At 48.5% G+C, this 20,461-nt stretch overlaps 1 protein-coding gene across 1 annotated transcript in view; it reads left to right on the top strand.

The window, feature by feature from the left end:
• Positions 1 to 6,995: 6,995 nt before the first annotated feature.
• The window catches only part of WDFY1 (WD repeat and FYVE domain containing 1), a 69,950-nt gene continuing 56,484 nt past the window's right edge, over positions 6,996 to 20,461 (top strand). The window contains exon 1 of the mRNA XM_058665072.1: positions 6,996 to 7,239. Within this exon, the coding sequence (XP_058521055.1) occupies positions 7,103 to 7,239 (137 nt within the window). The 5' untranslated portion in view covers positions 6,996 to 7,102. The remainder of the gene's footprint in view (positions 7,240 to 20,461) is intronic.

Genomic DNA, 20,461 nt, shown 5'->3' with positions numbered 1-20,461 from the left:
GGGAACTTGGGAACTGGATTAAAATCCTAGCTCCACTCTCCCGCTAAGATCTTGTGGCTGGGCGAGTTTGGGAGGGGTTTGGGCCTTGGGGTTGGGGGCAACTGCAGCTCCCTGCAGTGTGGCAGCTGTGAGGGGTGCTCCTGCCAGGTCGTACCCAATGCTGGGGACTCAAGCCAAAGACACTGCCAGAAGGCAATGAACGTGTCCTCGGCCATGGGCAGCCAGTGCACCAAGTGGTGCCTGGCTTTGCCTGCTGGCCGCCCCGTGGTGAACTCTGGGGTTTTTAAGATATGTAGTTGCTGCCTGGGGACACCCATGAACAAGGCCAGTTTTGCTCTAGGCGAGAGGTGAATTTTGGGTGATTCTCAGTGACAGGGTCATGAAAGTTTCAGCCATGCATGAGGATGACACCAGATGGTTTGGAGGGAAGTATCCATAAGATACTAGGGGGACAAGGAGGAGAAAGACCGGGAGAAGAACGACGATGGAACGGGAAGAAGGGGGCAGCAGAGAGCGGAAGAGGGGCTAAGCTCTTCGGGTGGAAAAACTAAGGTGTTTGGGGAGGAAAAGCGGCAGAGAGGCGTACAAAAGCGGTACAGAAGCAGTAATGCCTATGTACGGGGACAGGAATGGAGAAAAGCGGCAGAGGGGTACAAAAGCAATGCAGACGTACGCAGAGAGGAACGGGAAGAAGCGTGGTGGAGAGAAGGCTGGAGAAGCGGGGAGGAAAGCTAAGACCAATGGGGAAAGGAGCACCGGAGAGAAGGGTTTAAATGCAGCCACTTTTGGCAGCAAGGGGTCCGGTTGCGGTTCTGGCTTTCCCCAGACCCTCAAGAGAGTGCCGCTGCTGGGCGGCGACAACCAGCCCTGGGTCTTACACATGCCAGTGGGTGTTACGGCCCAATCTGAGATAAAATGCCCCCAGTCTTGACATTTGGCAGCAGATGCTACAGCCTACCTCAGCCAAACCTGCCTCCAGTTCAGCTCTTGCCAGCTGGTACAGCAGCCTAGCCCAGCCTGGTCCACATCCAGCCACATCCAGCCCTCATATGGGCTGGCAGGTGTCATGATCCCACTTGGCCTGGCCAGCAACCCTTCCTGGCTCTCACTTGTGCAAGTAAGTGCTGTGGACTGACTTGGGGGCCAACTTGGGGTGTCCCTGCCCAGTGTTCCCTACCTCCCCTGTGGGGAGCCATACAGTTGGGTCAGATGGCATGGGTGTGTGATGAGCACCGCTCCTCAGCAAGGCTAGGAGGAGTTTCTGGCTGCGTGACAAGGCCCGGCAGAATGACTCTGGTCACCTCATTGCTGCCTCACTCCATTGTATGGACACTCAATCGCCTCTCTGATGTTTCATAGGATTTTCCTGAGGGGGGGTGGTGTTGTTTTTCTGCTAATGTGAAGTGATTCCTGTAACTGGTATGACACCTCAAATTGATCAATCATGTTATGATAAAAACATCTTTAGCGACGTGAGGCAATGAAATACAGCTAAAAGCATACAATAGTACAATTGAGCCCACAATGCCTCCAAACATCCTGTTATGTGCCCACCTTTGTCCTGAAGTTTGCCCTAATATAAGTAATGTTTTCCTTAAGAAATGGCTTGATAATATCTTGGAACAGATGGCAATCATGGAGGTACAAAGAGTTTGTTTACCATGCGCCTTGAACTGTTACAACACATGATATGACGCATTTTGGTTTCTCACCACAGAAAGCAGAAAGTATATGGGGCTTTTTCTAAAGGGAAACAAATGTGAACCCCGCCTGCCAAATGGCTTAAAATCTCAACTTTATATTGGCACATGTGTTTAGGGAAAGAAAACAGTTTATAAAAACTTCTATCTTATATTGGTACTCATATTTAGGGAAAGAAAACAGTTTATAAAGATAAAAGAAAGTTTCTTGTAAAGACGCTCTGTAGATTTGCTGAGTTGCCTTGATCCCTTTCACTGCCCTTTAACAAAAGAATAAAAACCAATTAACTCAACATTAAGAACAAAAAACAATTGAATCAGCATTAGGTGAAGGTGATGGTAATTAATGCATGATTTGATTATAAGATTTAGCAAAGAATCTGTTATATGCTTTTATAAATTCCTTTCATTTATGATCTTTTCTTTTAACTCTGTACTCTTAATATTTTAAGCAGTATTAGTTAGTGTTTAGTAAAAATTGACTTTGGATATAAGTAAACCACTTGTCACTATGTACCCGCATGTGCTGCCAACCATGGAGTTCCTGCCTTCTGCCAGGTCACTGCAGGTTTGAATGAGTAATAACTTGCTGAAAATATTTTCTCTAAAGTAAAATAATAATAATGTTTTTTAGGATTGATTTTGTAATCAGTCTTTTGTAATGAAGTAAAAATGAAACAATTGGATATTGTGCAAAAGCTTGTGATGATTTGTGTATAAATAAAGAAGGCAACTTTTCTGAGTTGTCCATTGTGAGCATCATGCCGTAATGGTCCATGCCTCCTCAGCCTCTCCTTCTTATCTCTTCTTCCTATCGTCTCGCCAATCCACGCATCCTTTGCAAGCTCTCGAGTCAGCCGGAGCAGGTCTCCGGCACAGCCCGACATATTAAAAAACAACAACAACAACAAAAGTGCCTGTTGGCATACTGGTATAGTTAACACAAATTTGGCATTATCCTGGCCCAGAATGCCCACCAGCTACTGGCTGCTGTTCTCTCAGGGCAACTCAGCCAATTATCTATAGCAGGGGAAAAATAAATCTTAAAAAACACAATAATTCAAATTAATAATTGTTCATGTTTGCAATCAAGCAAGGTGAACCTAATTATCAGGGATTGGCATTGTGAGTAGCAGGTGAAACTACTGCCTTCATGGTCAGCATTCCATGGGAGTGCTGGTTCCTGTCCCTGATACTCCACTTCCTAGTCCGCTCCCTGCTGATGGCCTGGGCACAGCAGCGGAAGATGGCCCAAGTTTTGGGGTTCACTGTCACCCACGTGGAAGACCTGGGCTGGGTCAGATCATTGTAGCCATCTGGGGAACATATCAGAAGATAAAAAGTTCTCTGCTTGTCTCTCCCGGTCTCCCTGTAACTCAAAGAAATGAATTTAAAAATCTAGAGCATTCATCAGATCTAATGATATTTTTTCTGCCCAGGGCTACTTGAACAGGCCAAAGACCTGAATACATTTATTTGGCAAGGAGAGAGAAAGGAGGAGGGAGGAAGATCCCTCCCTTCTACCGGAGTGGTCCTTGCATGCCTGTAAAGGCCTAGGCTGTGCTGGGGCCAGGCTGGCACAATCCAAGTTTGCCAATCCTGGTCTCACATCGCCACTACCTCCCAGACGCTGCACTGGCAGAAAGCTAGCGTCAGGAAAAGGAGCAGGAAGCTGTAATTGAAGCCAGGCACTCCAATGTGGGGTGTGAGCACTTAACCCTTAGGCTAAAAGCTTGCTCTCTTGTTATACTTTTTGAACAACTCTTTGCACATGGTTTCTAGCTCACTTAACCCGCATTGTCCTGCTGCTTTGAGACCTAGTCTCATCATAGGTCCTCCCCTGGCTGCCAACCAGTGAGCATCTGCTGAGCCTGCCAAGGGCAGCACACACACTCCCTAGAAACTTCCAACTCCTCCCAAAGCTAATGAGGAACCTTAAGGATGAAAATCCCCACCATTTGCTCATGGCTCATTGCTACTAAGAAACTGAGTGAGTTTGCAGGCCAATGGCCTATGTGACCTTTAGCACCAATGGTGTTCACGTCTCATGAATCAAGGCCCACCCAAGTCTGGTTATCTCACAGGTGGCTCCAAGTAATGAAGTGGGTGGTTACGATGGACCAGAGAAGAGCCAGGCATGGGCTATCCAGCCAAGATAGCAGGGAATGTGTGGTATTTCCCCCTCACCTTGCAGGCTATTGTGAATTGCCCCTTTTCAAGCTATTGTGGACTGCCCCTGTAAAAGCCCTGTGATTGTACTATTTGGGGCTGCACTCTGTGTAAGGGGTTTTGCTCCCAGTTGGCCAGCCAGCCTGTCAGTCGGCTGCCTGCTCTCAACCCACGCTCAGACATGCCGAGCTTGAATAAACCATCCTTGTGCACTTGCATCGACCTCAGACTCCTGGTGATTTCTGGGGATCTCAAAATCTGGGCACAACAAATGGGGGCTCATCAGGGATCCCCAAGATCATCAGGACTCCTCTCAAGGAGTGTGTGCGTTGAGTCTCACCTCCATTCTTTGCTGGCTAATTGCTTTGCCTTATTTTCCTTCTCCTTTCCGGTTGATTTTTGGTTTATTTTGCTCCTAGTGAGGGGTCAGGCATTTTCACCTAAGGAGTGGGGACGTCCCCTCCAATTTTTGTTGTTTGTTTTTTTTTAATTTGGCCTAAGCTGTTTGTCCTTGTCTTGTCCTGAAATTGTTGCGTGTTCTGTGTTTGCTGGCTAAAGGTTAAACATTAAATTGGATAGCCAAATTAGGCGTCAAATTTTGAACTTTGAGGGACTGTGAGAGACCCTGCCCAAGTGACCGCAATGGCTAGAGCTGCACCAATCTGAAGCCAGGAGCCAGGAGTTTCCTCCAGGTCTCCCACACGGGTGCAGGGTCCCAAGGCCTTGGACCATCCTCTACTGCCTTCCCAAGCCATAAGCAGGGAGTTGGATGGGAAACGGGGCCGCCAGGATTAGAACCGGTGTGCATATGGAATCCTGGCATGTGCAAGAGGAGTTTAGCGCTAGGCTACTGCACCGGGCCTAAATATTTATTTTTAATGTTTGTATGGAGGTGAGGGAATTGCAGACCCATTATGCACCACTGAGTAGGATAGGTGAGGGGTGGTGAGTGAGGGAAAAGCCTCTGCCCTCTTTCCTGTGACGGTGGTGGTGGTCATGGTGACATGAAGTGCCCCCTTGACTGCCAGACTACGCCAGCTGCAGGGCACAAAGATGGCTCCCTGATGTTGTTCATGTCTATCTCGGTGTGTCCACTGACATAGGTACTTGGTACAACACTTGGTCTGAAGTACTGTTCCACCTTTCGATGAAGCGCTTGAGGTCTTCCATTGAATTCGAGCAGCCAGCTGTCCTGTCTTTCATGTGCATCTGGGTACGTTCATCCTCATGGAAACTGGCAACAGAGGTGGGCCAGCCTTACAACATGCGCTCTGAGGGCACGTGATGTTCCCTGGGCTTGGGGGTTCGGTGGAGCAGTCTAGTCAGGAAGACCCCCTAAGAACCCCTAACTGGGCTGGTCCTCAGAACTGACTCCTTAGTTTGTTGGCAGGTACAGCGGCTTGCCCCCCACCCCCTGTGCCCTCCCACCAACCCCCATCACCTTGGCCATGCACATCTTGGTGGGTGTAACTGCCTGGCCCTGCCTGCCCCTAGTCCTGGTTCCTGTGCTTATGGTTTAACAGCAGCATAGTTAGGGAGACCCCTGAGTACTGCTACCAGTCTGGTCTCCCGACCCTGATCTAGTGTGCGCGCTGAGGTCATTTTAATTTTAATACCATTTCACTTTCCTTGATATGCCTGAAATAGTATCATTTCAACATGTCATCAATATAATTATTAATTAGATGTCTTACATCCATTTTTTGTGCTAAGTCTTTAAAATCCAGTGTTCATTGTATACATATACCATACCTCAATTTGTACTAAGCACATTTCAAGAACTCAGTAGTCAGGTAGATGATCCAGTTCTAGTGTAATAATGATATAGCACATTTGGGGAGGGGAGAGTCGGGCGTGGGGAAATTTCTGGATTCATTGACTTTCTATGTCTTCATCACACCTCTTTAACACCTTACAAGCTGTTACTATCCTCTAGTGCAGACCACCAGGAACACACTTAGAGTTGATCAGGTGGGCTTGATTGCTTGCTGGAAGCAGAAGGCACATGGTGGGAAGTCAGCTGGGTAACAGGATGCTAGAAAGGCCTCGGAAGAGGGTTTGATTTGGGGTTGTGTCATTTGGGAAGGGTTTAAGGAAGAAGGGTTTTTCTATAGACTGGATACTGGCAGGAAGTGGGACAATTCAGACATTGGGTATCTCGGGAGGTCATGTCCAGATATTTGAATAACTCCTTATAACAAGACCACGTGGAGGCTAAAAGCTATAGTTGGTAACCAAGTAGGGGTCATTTATGCGAGCAGGATAAGGGGCTGTCTGTGCAGTTCTGTTTAAGCAGGTTCACGTCATGACTGTGCTGAGACGGGACTGCAGAGGCCCCGTCTAACATCTACATTGCACAAGAAGTCATGGCACGCAGCCACCTGCTGGCTTGGGTGACAGTTCCAGGCCGGCCTCTGCAGGACCAGGACTCCTTCCATTTCTCACAGCAATGGTTTTCGGTAGATGAGTTCTTCTCATCTGTAAATGGGAATACATGAGCACCTACCTCTCCATCTCTTTGTTAAATTTTACTTTGTTTTTATTGGCAGGTCAGATATGCAAAGAGACAGAAAGATCTGTCTGATGATTCATTCCTCAAGTGGCTGCAACATCCAGAGCTGAGCTTAGCCGAAGCCAGGAGTTTGTTCTGGGTCTCCCACGTGGGTGCAGGGTCCCAAAGCTTTGGGTTGTCCTCGACTGCTTTCCCAGGCCACAAGCTGGGAGTGGCGGGGATTCGAACCGGTGCCCATATGGGATCTTGGCATGTGCAAGGTGAGAACTTTAAGCACTGGGCTACTGCACCAGACCCTAGCTCTCCATCTTTTAAGACTATGGGTACTAAATGAGACAATACACATAAAGGAACTAGGGCAGGGGCTGGTGCTTAGCCACCACTCAAGCAGTGTCATCTACTTTCCGACTTGCAACAGATCTTTCACATTTCTAAAACCAGGGTGTGTCTTTTAAACAATGGCTTCTTAGAATAGATGTAAAGCAGCAGTATTATTTTCTGAAGGCTCAGTAACTGCTCAATGCTAAGTGAAGCCGCCCTCCCAGGCCCACCCCCTTGCTGCGCGCGGCTTCTCCGCGCAATACGGGCGCGGCGGCGCGGCGGTACTCGGGAGCTTACGGCGGCGCGGCGCCCACGCGTCCCGGGTAGTCCGGGACAACCGGCGCGTCCCCGCCCGCCCGCCGTCAGCTGCTGGGCCGCCCGCCCGACAGGCCGCGCGAACATGGCGGCCGAGATCCACTCCAGGCCGCAGAGCAGCCGCCCGGTGCTGCTGAGCAAGATCGAGGGCCACCAGGACGCCGTCACGGCCGCGCTGCTCATCCCCAAGGAGGACGGCGTCATTACCGCCAGCGAGGACAGGTAGGGCGGGCCGGGCGCGCGCGGGGTCGGCCGGGGCTCCGCTGAGGGGTGCGGGCCCTGCCGCGGGACGCGGGCCCTGCCGGAGCCCCTCGCCTCGGCCCCGGTGGTCTCTCCGGCCCGGCACCCCGGGGCCACAGCGCCCCTCCAGCCAGGGACTCCGAACCTCGGACTCCGCGCCCACCACGCCCCTCTGGAGCTCGGTCCTCACCCCGCGCCTCGGCTCCGGCGCCTCGTCCCCTGTTGTCTGTCCCTCCCGCAGGACCCTCTCCTGGCGCAGCCAGCGCCTTTGGGCTCAGTCCCCCGGCGCTGCTCTCCGGGGACCCGGTCCTGCTGTGCCCAGGCCCTTCACTGTGGGGTGCACACGGTGTTCAGGGGTTTCGGCCCTGCCCTGCCCCCCGTCGGTGCCCCAGAGGACGGGCCCTGGTTCCTGCAGGTCCCGGTGCCTGGAATTTCCTTATTGCAAGGATCCTTCAGGGATTGCATCTCTTCCTTGTAGTTTGCTCTGTGGCTTACTCCCAACTTTGCCCAAGGCCAGGCCACCAAGTGAGTTATTTTTGTCCCAGCTGTTAGGACCGCGTGAATTCTAACTTACTAGATTTTGTTTTTAAACTACAACTCATTTAAAAATAGGTGCATTTACTTTAAAGTTATTCTTACTTACACCTTCACTATTGGGAAAATTTTATCACTTTACGCTAACGGAGGAACTAGTAACTGCACACTGGGTCGTTCTTGAAATTAAAAAGTCTCTGCTTTTAAAATTTTATTTGTGCTTTATTGGGGAGGCAGATGCCTACATTGGCCGGAATGGACTGGGGTTGGGGGGGGGAAGACTGAGCCAGGAACCCATCCTACTCTCCTGCACAGGTGACAGGGACGTTCCCTGGGCCATTGCCTGTGGCCTCCCAGTAAGCTGGACTGCAAAGTAGAGCTGGCAGTCCAGCCCAGGCACTCTGCGAGGTCCTGTGGGCACCTGCCCCAGGGCTGGCTGGCATTGCATTATTGAGCATCTTGCCCCGAATGGCCAGCACACTTGGGGAAGCCCCAAGTTTTCTTGTTTTAGCAGAGAGGGAACAGAGGCCTGTGAGGCAGCAGTGCCCAAGCAGAGATTGGGGAAACTGAAGCGGCTCCCTTGGTCCCCCCGGCTGTGGGACTGGATGGGTGCATACGAGGTTTAGCCCTGGGGTGACTTTCTCGTGGGCATCTAAAGGCAGTAGTAACGGGGGTTGCTTAGTGAAGCTGTGCAGCGAGTGGTCTTGGCTAGGGGTATGTCCGAGAGGCTGCACAGGAGCAAGGAGGGAAGGTTGTTCTCTTGAACCTGGAGGTGGGGTCTGTTGCAACGCTGCCTTTTGAGGGTCTGTCCTGAATGGGAAGCCAGAACCTGAAAGGGCCCAGCTCCTGTTCGCCCTTTGCCCTTTGCTTTTGAGTGAGCACAGGCCATTCTCTGTCCATGACTGAGCTAGGGTGCCCAGCCGCCACAGCAGGTCTGTCCCTCGGGCAGTGAGCTGCAGTACCCTGGGAATGGGGCGTGCGCAGGGACGGGGTGGGAGAGGGAGGAGCGTAGAGGAGGGTGAAGGGTACGAGACAGAATTAGGAGATTTGCACACTCGGAACTTAGATGCAGGCAAACCTCTCGAAGTGAGCAGTCTGTTCAGTACAATCTTTTATTCATGACTCATGCATGTTGAGTAAACTGCTGAATATTTGAGATTACTGGCCAGGAGCCGTGCTGATAAATGTTTTATGGAAAGTCATTACTAAGCTGTCCTGGGACCAAAATGTTCTGGCCCGCTCACTTCACTTGGACACAGCTGTTACTGCAGGACCCTGGGGAGCTGATCTGGTGCCTCAGCTTACCTAACTAGTGTTTCAGACCCATGGAGCACCCGTGAAGGTAGGGTCCTGTCTGGTAGGTGCCGCACTGTGAGGTTTAATGGAAACACACAGTAGAGGTGTTTTTGTTGCGGGTGGTCATGGTGGTTTTCAGATTGAATGTGACAGAAATATGTGTCATATTCTTCATTCATTCCTGCTGTATTATTGAGAGCCAAGCCCTGGGGAAGCCATGGGGATCAGAAAACCACACTGTCTGCCCCCGTTTCACTTGGGATTTATTAATCTTGATGGCTCTTGACTTGATGAAACCAACTTGTAAGTCTAAGAACGCCCCCATGCCCCATTCATGCAAGGATTTGTTGAACGCATGCCATGCGCTAGGCCCCCACACTGGCCTTGTGGGAGGGAGAGATGGATGACTCCATAGTCACTCTTTCCCAGGGATGGTCCTGTGATGAAATGATGCCATGTGCTTAGTGTGAAGGATGCTGGGAGACACAGAAGAGGAGACCTCTAGGCTGGGGCCAGGGTTCAGGGGCATCCTGCTATGAAAGCCCTTGGAACTGGTCCTCAGGGATAGAGCCATGTTCTGTTGGAAAGCAGGAGCATGTGTGTCCCTGTCCCAGCCAGAAGGAGAGGCGGGAGGGAACTGTGGGTATAGACCTATAGCTGCTTGTAGGGATGCGTTGGTTCCTGGTATTTACCTGAGAGGTCCAGGTAATTTCTTCCCTTGCTTTGGCCTGACCCAGCCCTTGCTCTTGTGGCATTTTGGGGGAAGTGAACCAGTGGGTAGAATCTCTTTCTCTGTCTCTGTCACTCTCTCTGTCCCTATCACATAAATGGAGTATTTTAAAAAAGAAATTGCAGGGCATTTAACTGCAGCTCTTCTCTTATGTTGTGTTGGAACTGTCGTGGAACATAGGATGCAAGTATATGCATCGCACTGTAACGGCATTTGACAGAAAACTGAAACATGAGAGCTGTCGCGGTACTGCACGAGATCCTGGGGCCGTTCAGTGACAGGCCCGAGAACGGGCCGTGCCCGACTCGGAGGCCCCGTCGCTCTCTGCTGTGTACCTGGTTCTCCTGAGCATTCAGGGGAGCTGGCGTCGGGCAGTATTGATCAGTGATTGACTCCTCTGGAAGCGAGGGATGAAATGTCAGGATTCTTCCTTCCTGTATATTACTGTGTTTCACTTACTTCTTCCTTAGCAGGATTTGTTTTTCTAAAGATTTATTTTTTATTTGTAAGGCAGAGTTACAGAGAGAGAGGTCTTCCATCCCCTGGTCCACTGCCCACATGGATGCAATGGCCAGAGCTGAACCAGCCCAAAGCCGGGAGCTTCTTCTGGGCCTCCTCCATGGATGCAGGGACCCAAGGGCCTGAGCCATCCTCCACTGCTTTACCCAGGCCATAAGCAGAGAGCAGGTTTGGAAGTGTCACAGACGGGACTAGAATGTGCACTCGTCTGGATGCCAGCCCCGCACGTGGAGGATTTTAGCCTGATGAGCCACTGTGCAGGCGCCTGGAATTCTTGAGCCTGTCGGAGCTGTCTGTCTGATCTGGATCCTGTAAAAACAAAATCCGAAACCCCTTCAGTAACGACTTTACCCAGTGCAGCTGCAGCAGAAACTGCTGATGAGAACAGAAACCGAGACCCTGCGTTCAGAACAGAAGTGAGACGTGGTGAGACAGCAGCCACCCGCGCCCTGCATAGATTGGCCTTTTGGACTCTGCTTGGGAACAGCACTGAGAATTTAGGCAGTTGGTGGAGTGATGGACATTTTAGAGTAAGAACTTGATCATAAATCCTTGTAGGTAAGTTCAAAGTGTAGGTCTACTTTTCTCAGCTTCCATAAGTAGACGTGGGAGGTAAGCATGTCCACTTTGCCCTCAGGTTTCCATGAGGCTGCGACTAAGATGAGCTTCTATAGAAAAGACTCTGTGGTCCAGTCAGGCAAAGAGAGCTTGTAGGTATTTTTAAGTATTTTAGGACATTATAATTAAGCCGGTAATCAATGAAATAAAAAAAAAGGACTTTTAGGTCCCAGTGTGGAAGCCTAGTGGCTAAAGTCCTTGCCTTGAACGTGCTGGGATCCCAGGATCCCATATGGGCACTGGGTCTAATCCCGGCGGCCTGCTTGCCATCCAGCTCTCTGCTTGTGGCCTGGGAAAGTAGTCAAGGACGCCCCAAAGCTTGGCATCTTGTACCCGTGTGGGACCTGGAAGAGGCTCTGGGCTCCTGGCTTCAGATTGGCACAGCTCTGGCCGTTGTGGTCACTTGGGAAATGAATCAGCAGATGGAAGATCTTGCTCTCTGTCTCTCCTCCTCTATATATCTGACTTTCCAATAAAAAATGAATCTTAAAAAAAAGAACTTTCAAATATTTTAAAATCATATTTGTTTTATTTAAAAGGTATAATAAATAATATATTTCTTTTTAGATATTTCTAAATGCGTTGAGATGACTTGGGGGAAATAGGTGTATTTTCTGATTGTTCATGTAGAAACAACCCAGAATAAACATGTTGAGTGTTAAAGTGTTGTGCCCGAGAAGGAATTGTGTAGCTGGCAGTTGATGGTTATGTAGAAGGCCAGGGTGTGAGCTGGCATATTTTAATTGTCAAACAGTGCTAAAAAGTGGATGCTTCAATTTGTCCTGTAAAATCTGGACGTGAGAAGGCATGGAACCTGGGTACAAATGCATTTATTCCGCTGTTGTTAGTAGTCCTTTATTGTCACATTCATTTGTTGTTTTGTTATTGTACAGTTAGTAACATAGGTTTACAGTTAAGAGGTAGCGCTGGCACACTTGAGTCTGAATCCCAGGCGTGTGACTTCGGCCTGTCATATTGCGGTTTTCCCATTGGCACGGTGGAGATAGAGTGTCGCGTCATAGAGTTGATGAGGCGTGGGTGAGTTCAGTGGAGGAAGAGCCCAGCCTGGCACAGGGCACTGTACATGTAGTACTTACAGTGTTATTATTTGCATTCCTATTTATTTTCCATTTAATTACTGTAGTTTCATCAGTTACTAAATGTGTTTCTGCTTTGTATATACGTATGTTGAGAAAATAACACTTCCCTGCCTGCAAAGGGAAATAGCATTTGGGGAGCTATTTATAAACCTAAATTCTTGTCATTGTTATTGACTCATGCCTTTTGTTTGTTTCCATATTTGGTCACTTACAAGTCTTGTCAGTCATACTGGCTTCTCTTAAGAAATCTCCCTGCTGTGTTAGGGGTCTCTGAGACCAGTTTTGTTAATTCACTGGGAAGAATGGCACCACTCACTCCTCTTACTGTCCAGGCTGTGTCAGAGCCAGAGGACACAAAAGGAAAGAACCAGTACATGGAACGTGCTCCCCACCACAGGACATGCTTAAGTCCTGCAGCACTTAGCTGTGACAGCGTGAGGGAAACATGTATCAGGGCGGAGCAGGTGGTTAGCATCTCACTATTCAAGGATTCTGTTGGCTGGATCTGTAGGCACCTTCTTCCTGCCATGTATCAAGACTCAAAGCCCCAGAAGGCAGGCCAGTGTTCAGTGTCCAACACTGAGCCCAACAGGCCACTCTTGGTGTTATAAAATGGTGAGACCCCTTTACGAATCGGAGGCCGAAGACACCAGCCAAGGGCAGCCTTGTAGGCCCGGCTTTCTACGCACAGCAGTGTGAGACCTTTCTTCCTAACTTGTTTCTGCATGCTTGCCCATAATTATCTGGGGCTTGGCTTGGCTTGTCCCTGTCCTCTTTGAAACCTGCTATTGCAGTGTCCTATTAATCAGATTCTCTGAGTTCAGGAATGCCCTATTGAATCTGTCTTACCAAGCCCATCTCTTCAACATGACTTTTATCATGTCTTTTTCTGTCTGTAACCCCTCATTTAGTCCTTATTTCATGTCTGTGAAAGAAACTCTGCTCAACTTTTCTTTCTTTTTAAAAAAGATTTATTTATTTTTGTTGGAAAGGCAGATCAGATTTATGGAGTGGAGGAGAGACAGAGATCTCCTATCCTCTTGTTAACTCCCCAATTGGCCACAATGGCCAGAGCTGAGCTGATCTGAAGCCAGGAGCCAGGAGCCTCTTCCAGGTCTCCCATGCGGGTGCAGGGTCCCAAGCCAGGATGCAGAGAGATGGTCAACCTCCAGGTGCATCATCATGGTTCCATCCTAGGCGTTTCCCCAGCTGTCTGATCCAATCCAGTCACTTCCCAAGGGCCCCGCCTTCACATGCTCAAGCATCCTTCCTGGATGTGTTCCCTGTGAAGCCCCCAGGACCTTGGGCAGAATCCAAAGTACTATTGAAATCAGGACACTAGCCTAGCAATCTGTGTTGTGTTGACTTTCTTCAATATTTATAGTCTCTCACCAATTATGGTTAATTAAGTTACAATCAAGTGTTAGTTACTGTTGATTTGTGTTTATTCTTATCTTCCTGTGTGGTCTCCATCTCCCCAGGACAGATCACGTGGCATCTCCATATGGAGCCGCCAGCTGATGGAGCAGTGCTCAGCCCGTGCTGTGTGGCAGGCATTTCCCCTTTGTGGTTAACTTGAATAGTTTATCAGGTGTTTTTTTTTTTTTTTTCCATGAAAAGCAAATTATAATTTAATAGGTGGTGTTTGCTTTTACAATTCAGGAATTTTCTTCCCTGTTTACAATGTGTGTTCAGCAAAGCTTTCTGAGGGTTGAGGCATTAATGAACAGATTGACACTGATGTAATGATATGTTTTTGTGATACTTCGTGTTGAAACAGTATTTTTGAGTGTTTGTTTTTCTTTGCTAAAGATATGGCAGCTTGCTAAAAAGAGTTAGCTTTCAGAAGATCAAGGTGGATCTACAGTAGACTGTTCTCAGAGAGCTCTTAGGGGAAAGTCATCTGGGCTTTCCCGTCTTCCTCATCCTCTTGCTCTTTGGTCTCCCTGCCTTCTGCCTGCAGAGTCCAGGTGTGAAGCCTGGTGGGAGAGCAGGCGTGCTGGGAGTGCCAGCAGTGTTGATGAGGTACGTTTTGGTTTCCAGGCTGTAAAGTGTGGAGAAGTTCTGCTAATAAGGCCTTGTGCGCGCACCTGGCGCTCCCCGAAAAAGCTTCTCTGCCGTGCTTCGCCCCTCCTGGGAGCGCTCTTCTGTGGCATGTGTGCCTGACTCACTCCTCATGCACATGAACTTGGTAAAATGGCATTCCTTTTCGGGCAGCCTTTACCAAATCCCATTTCCACCATGCCACCATTTCCGACATTAACCTATTCTTGCCACACTATGTTATTAGTGTTTATCTTTACTAATTAAATGATGACCTTGAAAAAGTTTCAGCACCTCCCCAGATGTAGGCAACTGCTCAGCTTGCCTTGTACCTAGGCAAGTGTTACACTGCTGGGAGAAAAGCAGCCAATTGCTTGTGGGCATTTTGGGCCTGTTTAATGCCAAATTTGACTCTATCGGGCCCGGCGGCGTGGCCTAGCGGCTAAAGTCCTCGCCTTGAACGCCCCGGGATCCCATATGGACGCCGGTTCTAACCCCGGCAGCTCCACTTCCCATCCAGCTCCCTGCTTGTGGCCTGGGAAAGCAGTTGAGGACGGCCCAATGCATTGGGACCCTGCACCCGTGTGGGAGACCCGGAAGAGGTTCCTGGTCCCGGCATCGGATCGGCGCGCACCGGCCCGTTGCGGCTCACTTGGGGAGTGAAACATCGGATGGAAGATCTTCCTCTCTGTCTCTCCTCCTCTCTGTATATCCGGCTTTCCAATAATAATAAAATCTTTAAAAAAAAATTTGACTCTATCAGTATACAAGCATAGTTACTTGTTGTTGTTGTTATTATTTTAGGATATTTAGGGAAGGTGGGGAGCAGCAGGCACATCACCCCAGCCTGCTGGGCACATCATCCCAGGTTGTGAGTGCTGCAGATTACCCCGGAAAGGAGGTCTGGGGACAAATTGGAATGGGAACAGTTTAGAGCATGTTTGACAGGGAAGACGTGACTTCTGATCTTCCATGGACCGGGCCACTGCGTTCGTAGGTAGGCAAGGGAGCTGAGAGAGGATGGTTCGGTGGGGGAACTGGAGGGCATGTTGGCGTCAGGCCAAGGCATCCACCCGTGTGAGAGACCTGGACTGGGCTAAGTAGCCTTGCCTGCTGCTGCCTGCTAGCATATGCAAAAGCTGGGCAAGGGGGACATGCCTGGCTGGGATAGGCTGGGGTACCTGCCATGTCAGACTTGGCTGCAACAGCTCCTGGCACATGTAAGATCCCGGGCCTCAGAGTGGGCTTAGTAGGGGAACCTCTGGGACTGGCCTGCTAGACTGTTGCTTTCATGGGTGAACATGAGAGCTGGAACTGGGGTCAGGCTAGACTGGGGTCAGGCTAGGCTACCATACCCACTGACATTAGAGAGTCAGAATGGATGTGAGCCAGTGGGTTAGGATATAGTATCAGCTGGCAAGTGCCGGATGGGGTGGGAGTTATGTCAGCCAGACCACGGTATTCCCTGGCAAACACAAAGCCTGGGCTGGGAACATGCCTCGCAGTAGAACGTGGCACTGCACTGTTAGGTTGAACCCTGCTTCCGTTGAGTACTAGAAGCAGGGCTGGGGAGGGCTAGGCTAGACAGGGCAGCGGCAACTGGTGGCATACATAAGGACTGGGTCTGGGTGCAGGTCAGGCTGAGCTAGGCTATAGCACCCATGAGTGTGCATGAGAGCTGGATGGGGTGTGGGTTGGGCTGGGCTAGGCTGGAGCAGAGGCTGGTGTGGGTCTGGTGAGGATTGTTGAGACTCTCCACAACCAGGCCACAGCACTCACTGTTGTGTGTGAGATCCTTGTCTGTAGTGGGGTTGGCTGGGTTGGTTTGCAGCACCTATCAGTTAACATGAGGTACTGGGCTAGGGCAGAATTGACTAGGCAGCTCTATCCACTGGTATATGTGTTGGCTAGTGCAGGTGATGGACTGAACCTGACCCTGTAGTTACTGGCACACACGGGGGTCACTGCAGGTGAGGTTCCTTGGGTCAAATCACAGGATATGTGTTCTGACCTTGGAGTGCATGTATCGGGACTGGGCCTTCTCAGTTGCTGATGCCTGTGTAGTGGATAGCATGCCCAGAAGCACCAGGAGGACATGATGCCCAGCTGCTCTAGGCCAGCAGGGGACATCAGTTGCCTCTTCAGAGGATCTGAAGCAGAACCGAGCTGGACAGTTCTGGCCAACCTTTGCAGCATGTCCCTGGGTCTGTAGATGCACTAAGATGATCTTTGTGAAGCAATAGGCTTCTGAAAGGTTTCTCAACCCTGGTACAGTGAAACCAACAACTTCTCAGAACTATCAAAACCACTCACATACTGCCTTCAGAACACTCTTCCCCTCATCAGGGTCTCTAAGGCGTCATCATGACTGTTCCCCATCCCCAGGTGCTGATGATGTAGTTTGACAGCAAGAAACAGCCCTCTCCCCAACTGCTAACATAGGAGAGGGAGAGGAAGAGGGGGAGGGGGAGAGGGAGAGGGAGCTGAAATATGTGTCCCACTCACCTTTCTTGGTACCTGATCCTCCCCAACCTAGTCAGCAGCCCACATGGGTGTGCGTCCCTCTCCACTGTGTAAGCAATATTGCAAAGAGAATAAAACATTAAAAAAAAAAAAAAGCTTCAGCACTGCATAGTGTAAAGCTCCCAGCAGCGTTTTCCGTACTAGATTGGCCTAGCTGTTAGATATAAAGCATGGGCTAGAATTAAAAGTAGGCTCTTCCTTATGGCCTCCAACTGCGTTTCTGTAAGCTTGTTTCAAGACTTCTAGGCTGTGGAAATTGAGATTTTTTTTTTCGAAGAGTTTATCTATTTATTATTTGAAAGGCAGAGTTAGAATCTTTTGCCCTCTTGTTCACTCCCCAGAAGGCCATAGGGCTGGCGTTGGGCTGGTCCAGGCTGTTGTGGAAGGTCCTCTGGGACTGCCATGTGAGTGTGGGGGTTCAGAGATTCAGGTCCTCCTCCCTTGCCTCCCTGGCCATTAGCAGGGCACTGGATAGGAAGTGGAGCCACCAGGAACGCCTACCTCTATGGGATGCTGCTGTGCATTTGCCCACCCCTCCCCTTTACACTTGAGCGTGTTGCATGGCTCCATACTTATGCAGCCTCTCTAGATTCCTTGAGTTCTTCAGTACTTGGGATGGGTTTTAACCTTCTTAGTGGCTTAATACCTGGAAAAATCATGTTGAATCATGCCTGTGGTGAAGAGGATACAGCAGGAATGATCCCTTGACTTAAAAGCAAACATTTGTGGTAAAAGAGCAAGCTTCTGTCTTCTGGAGGGTGTACCCATTGGGGAAGGTGCAGATGTTGGGGTCATCTAGGGACCCTCCTCTCTGATACAAATTTGTGAGGAAATGATCTGTCTGACTCACCCGTGTCATGGATCCTAGAAGCTGCCATGTTGGTTGCAGGAAGGAAGGGAAATTTTTCTTTTTCTCAGCTAGTTGTCTACTCTTGTATGAAAACAGACTGGTCTCTAGGGCTTTTAGTTTAGAAGATCAGGGCGGTAACTGACTCATGCCTTGCTTTTTCTGTTACCAAAGGAGAAAGGCTGCTTTCTGCTTGCAGGAGGAACCAAGTGCTGGAGAACTGGCTATAGAAAAGTCGCCATTTATTTGATGAAAATGGATTCACTCAGGACCTATTGTTCTCATGGCTATTGAAACCATTTGCGGTACTAGAATTACTTTTTTTTTTTTTTTGGTCTGTATTCTTTGGATATGCTGTCAGAGTGGAAAGAAAATATCCATTTCCATAAGGGATAGAAATATTTGGAGGTGTACCATGATATGAAATAGTAGCAGTATCCCTAACTAAGAGTAACTAGAAAATCACATTTCTTCAAAATTAGTGTTTTGCCCAGATCTTAAAAAGAAATCAAGCCCATAGACTTGATTTGCAATTTGTATGGTTTACTCTTAAATTCTTTTTAATTAATTGAATAATCCCTAAATATCAGGTGAAAATTTAAAGATGCTAAAACTGCTAGTTTAGGATAATATAATAGTTTTTGAAAAAGTTTTCAAAACACGTTCAGTGAAAATGCTGGGGCCTGCTGCAATGACTCAGTGGCTAAATTTTCTTCTTGCTAGCTCCAGGATTCCAAATGGGCTCAGGTTCATGTCCCAGCTGCTCCACTTCCCATCCATCTCCTTGCTTGTGGTCTGGGAGGTCAGTAGAGGATGGCCCAAAGCCTTGAGACCCTGCGCCTGTGGGGGAGACCTGGAAGAGGCTCCTGGGCTCAGATACATTGTGGCTGTTTGGGAATGACCCACTGATGGGAGATTGTTCTCTCTCTCTCTCTCTCTCTCTCTCTCTCTCTTTGTAAATCTGATTTGCCTTTATAATATAAATAAATATCTTTAAAAAATGCTGTGGTTTCAGATGACATAGAACTTCATGAGTTTTACAGAAATATTTCATGCTTTTTAGTTTATCAAACCATGGACACGAATTTCTTTCTTTCTTTTTTTTTTTTTTTCAAGTATTTGAAAGTTACAGAGTGAGAGAGAAGGGGTGGGGAGACATACACAGAGGAGGGGGGCAGACAGAGAGCAAGGTTGGCAGAGTGAGTGAGCGCACACACAAGTGTTTTCATCCTGTTGTTCACTCCTCAGATGGCCACTAGAGCTGGACTGGGCTGCACTGAAGTCAGGAGCCAGGAGCTTAGTATGGGTCCCCCATGTGGGCTGCAGAGGCCCAAACACTTAAGCCTCCTTCCTACTTTCCAGGCTGATATCAATGAGCTGCATCAGACGGGGCAGCCAGTGTGTAAACCTGTTGCCCTTTGCCAGCCGATGTAGCAGGCAACGACTCAAGCTGCTATGACACTGTGCTGGCCCCATGACATGATTTTTAGGGTAATCATGCCAGTAATACATACTGAAAAATATGTATTGAACTCAAATGTATATATGTCTTTTTGGAATTGCAGATTTGAAAATACTAGCTCTTTTTTTTTCAAAGAATTATTTTATTGGAAAATCAGACATACAGAGAGAAAGATCTTCCAATTCACTCCCCAAGCGGCTGTAGTGTCCAAAGCTGAGCTGATCCAAAGCCAGGAGCCTGGAGCCTTTGAGTCTCCCACATGAGTACAGGGTCCCAAGACTTTGGGCCATCCTCGACTGCTTTCCCAGGCCAGCAGAAAGCTGAATGGGAAGCAGGGCTGCCAGGATACGAACTGGTGGACATATGGGAGCTGGGTGTGTGCAAGACAAGGACGTAAGCCACTAGGCTACTGCACTGGACCCGAGCCAGTGCTTTTCAGAGGGAAAAAAATCCTTTGATTCCCTCTGTGTTCCTATTATATGTGAACTGAAAACAGATGAGGCTTTACAAACTTGGCTGTTTTCTAATGTATATTTTAAATTTGTTTTAAATTAACTCTTGAGAGTTCAGCAATGGGACTATGTGAAATTTTTCAAAGCCCTTCCACTTACTGTGTTTGCCAGGTATCTGTTTCAGCATATCAAAGATCAGGCTTCCTCAAACAAGACTGCAGTCTTACTCAGAACTGTGTTCTGACAGATGCTGTTCCTAGATGTGTTGTAAGAAGGCGAAGACGTATCTGGAATGAGTACCCTTCTAGATAGGATGGAAAACCCTACCGCACCAGCGTGCTGCAAAAGCCTTGTGGAAAGTGGAATTAGAAGACAGAGAAAGACTGGAAAAGCATACATAGTTTTTTCATTTAAAAGTTCGTGGAAACGCATATGATTAACAAGCTACAAGTGGATTTCAAAAACAATTTTCATAACAGAATAGTTTTTGTTGCAGTTGCATTTTGAATTTTCCCCATGCATTATTCAAGAGTAAGAACTTTAATTCTGCTTCTCTTTTGGCTACTTTAACTTTCCAGAGACTCAAATTAGCATCTGGACAAAGTGAGGCTCATACTTTATGTACTAACTTGCTTCCTTCCTGAGCACTTGGGCAGTCGGTAAATGCCAAAAGCTGTCTGTCTTTCTTTCTTTCTTTCTTTCTTTCTTTTTTCTTACCTTTTTCCTCTTTTTCATTATATTTTTGACAATCCTTGCATAGTTAATTAGGGTAAAAAGGTTCTAGGGCTACAGGACAGTGGGTAAGACCATTATTTCCACATTGTTTTTGTCACATATTTAGGGTAAAGAGGGAGTTAAAAGGAGAAGCCCCACCCAGTCTCCCACCCATCCCAGGTCCCGGATGTGGAGCATGCTCCCAGGGTCTTACTCAAGTGGTTTTGATAGCTTAACAGTTATGAATTGCTGCCAGTCTTTCCACTCCAAGTATGATGAGGTCCCTGGAGAATCCACTGATTGACATAGTCCATCTCAGAGTCTCTGTTTGCCCAGTTTTTCACTGCCAACATATAGCTGAGGTAG

This window comes from Ochotona princeps, chromosome 5, assembly GCF_030435755.1.
Source record: "Ochotona princeps isolate mOchPri1 chromosome 5, mOchPri1.hap1, whole genome shotgun sequence".
In the NCBI taxonomy this organism is placed as follows: Eukaryota; Metazoa; Chordata; class Mammalia; order Lagomorpha; family Ochotonidae; genus Ochotona; species Ochotona princeps.
This window is presented reverse-complemented; position numbering and strand designations above follow the sequence as displayed.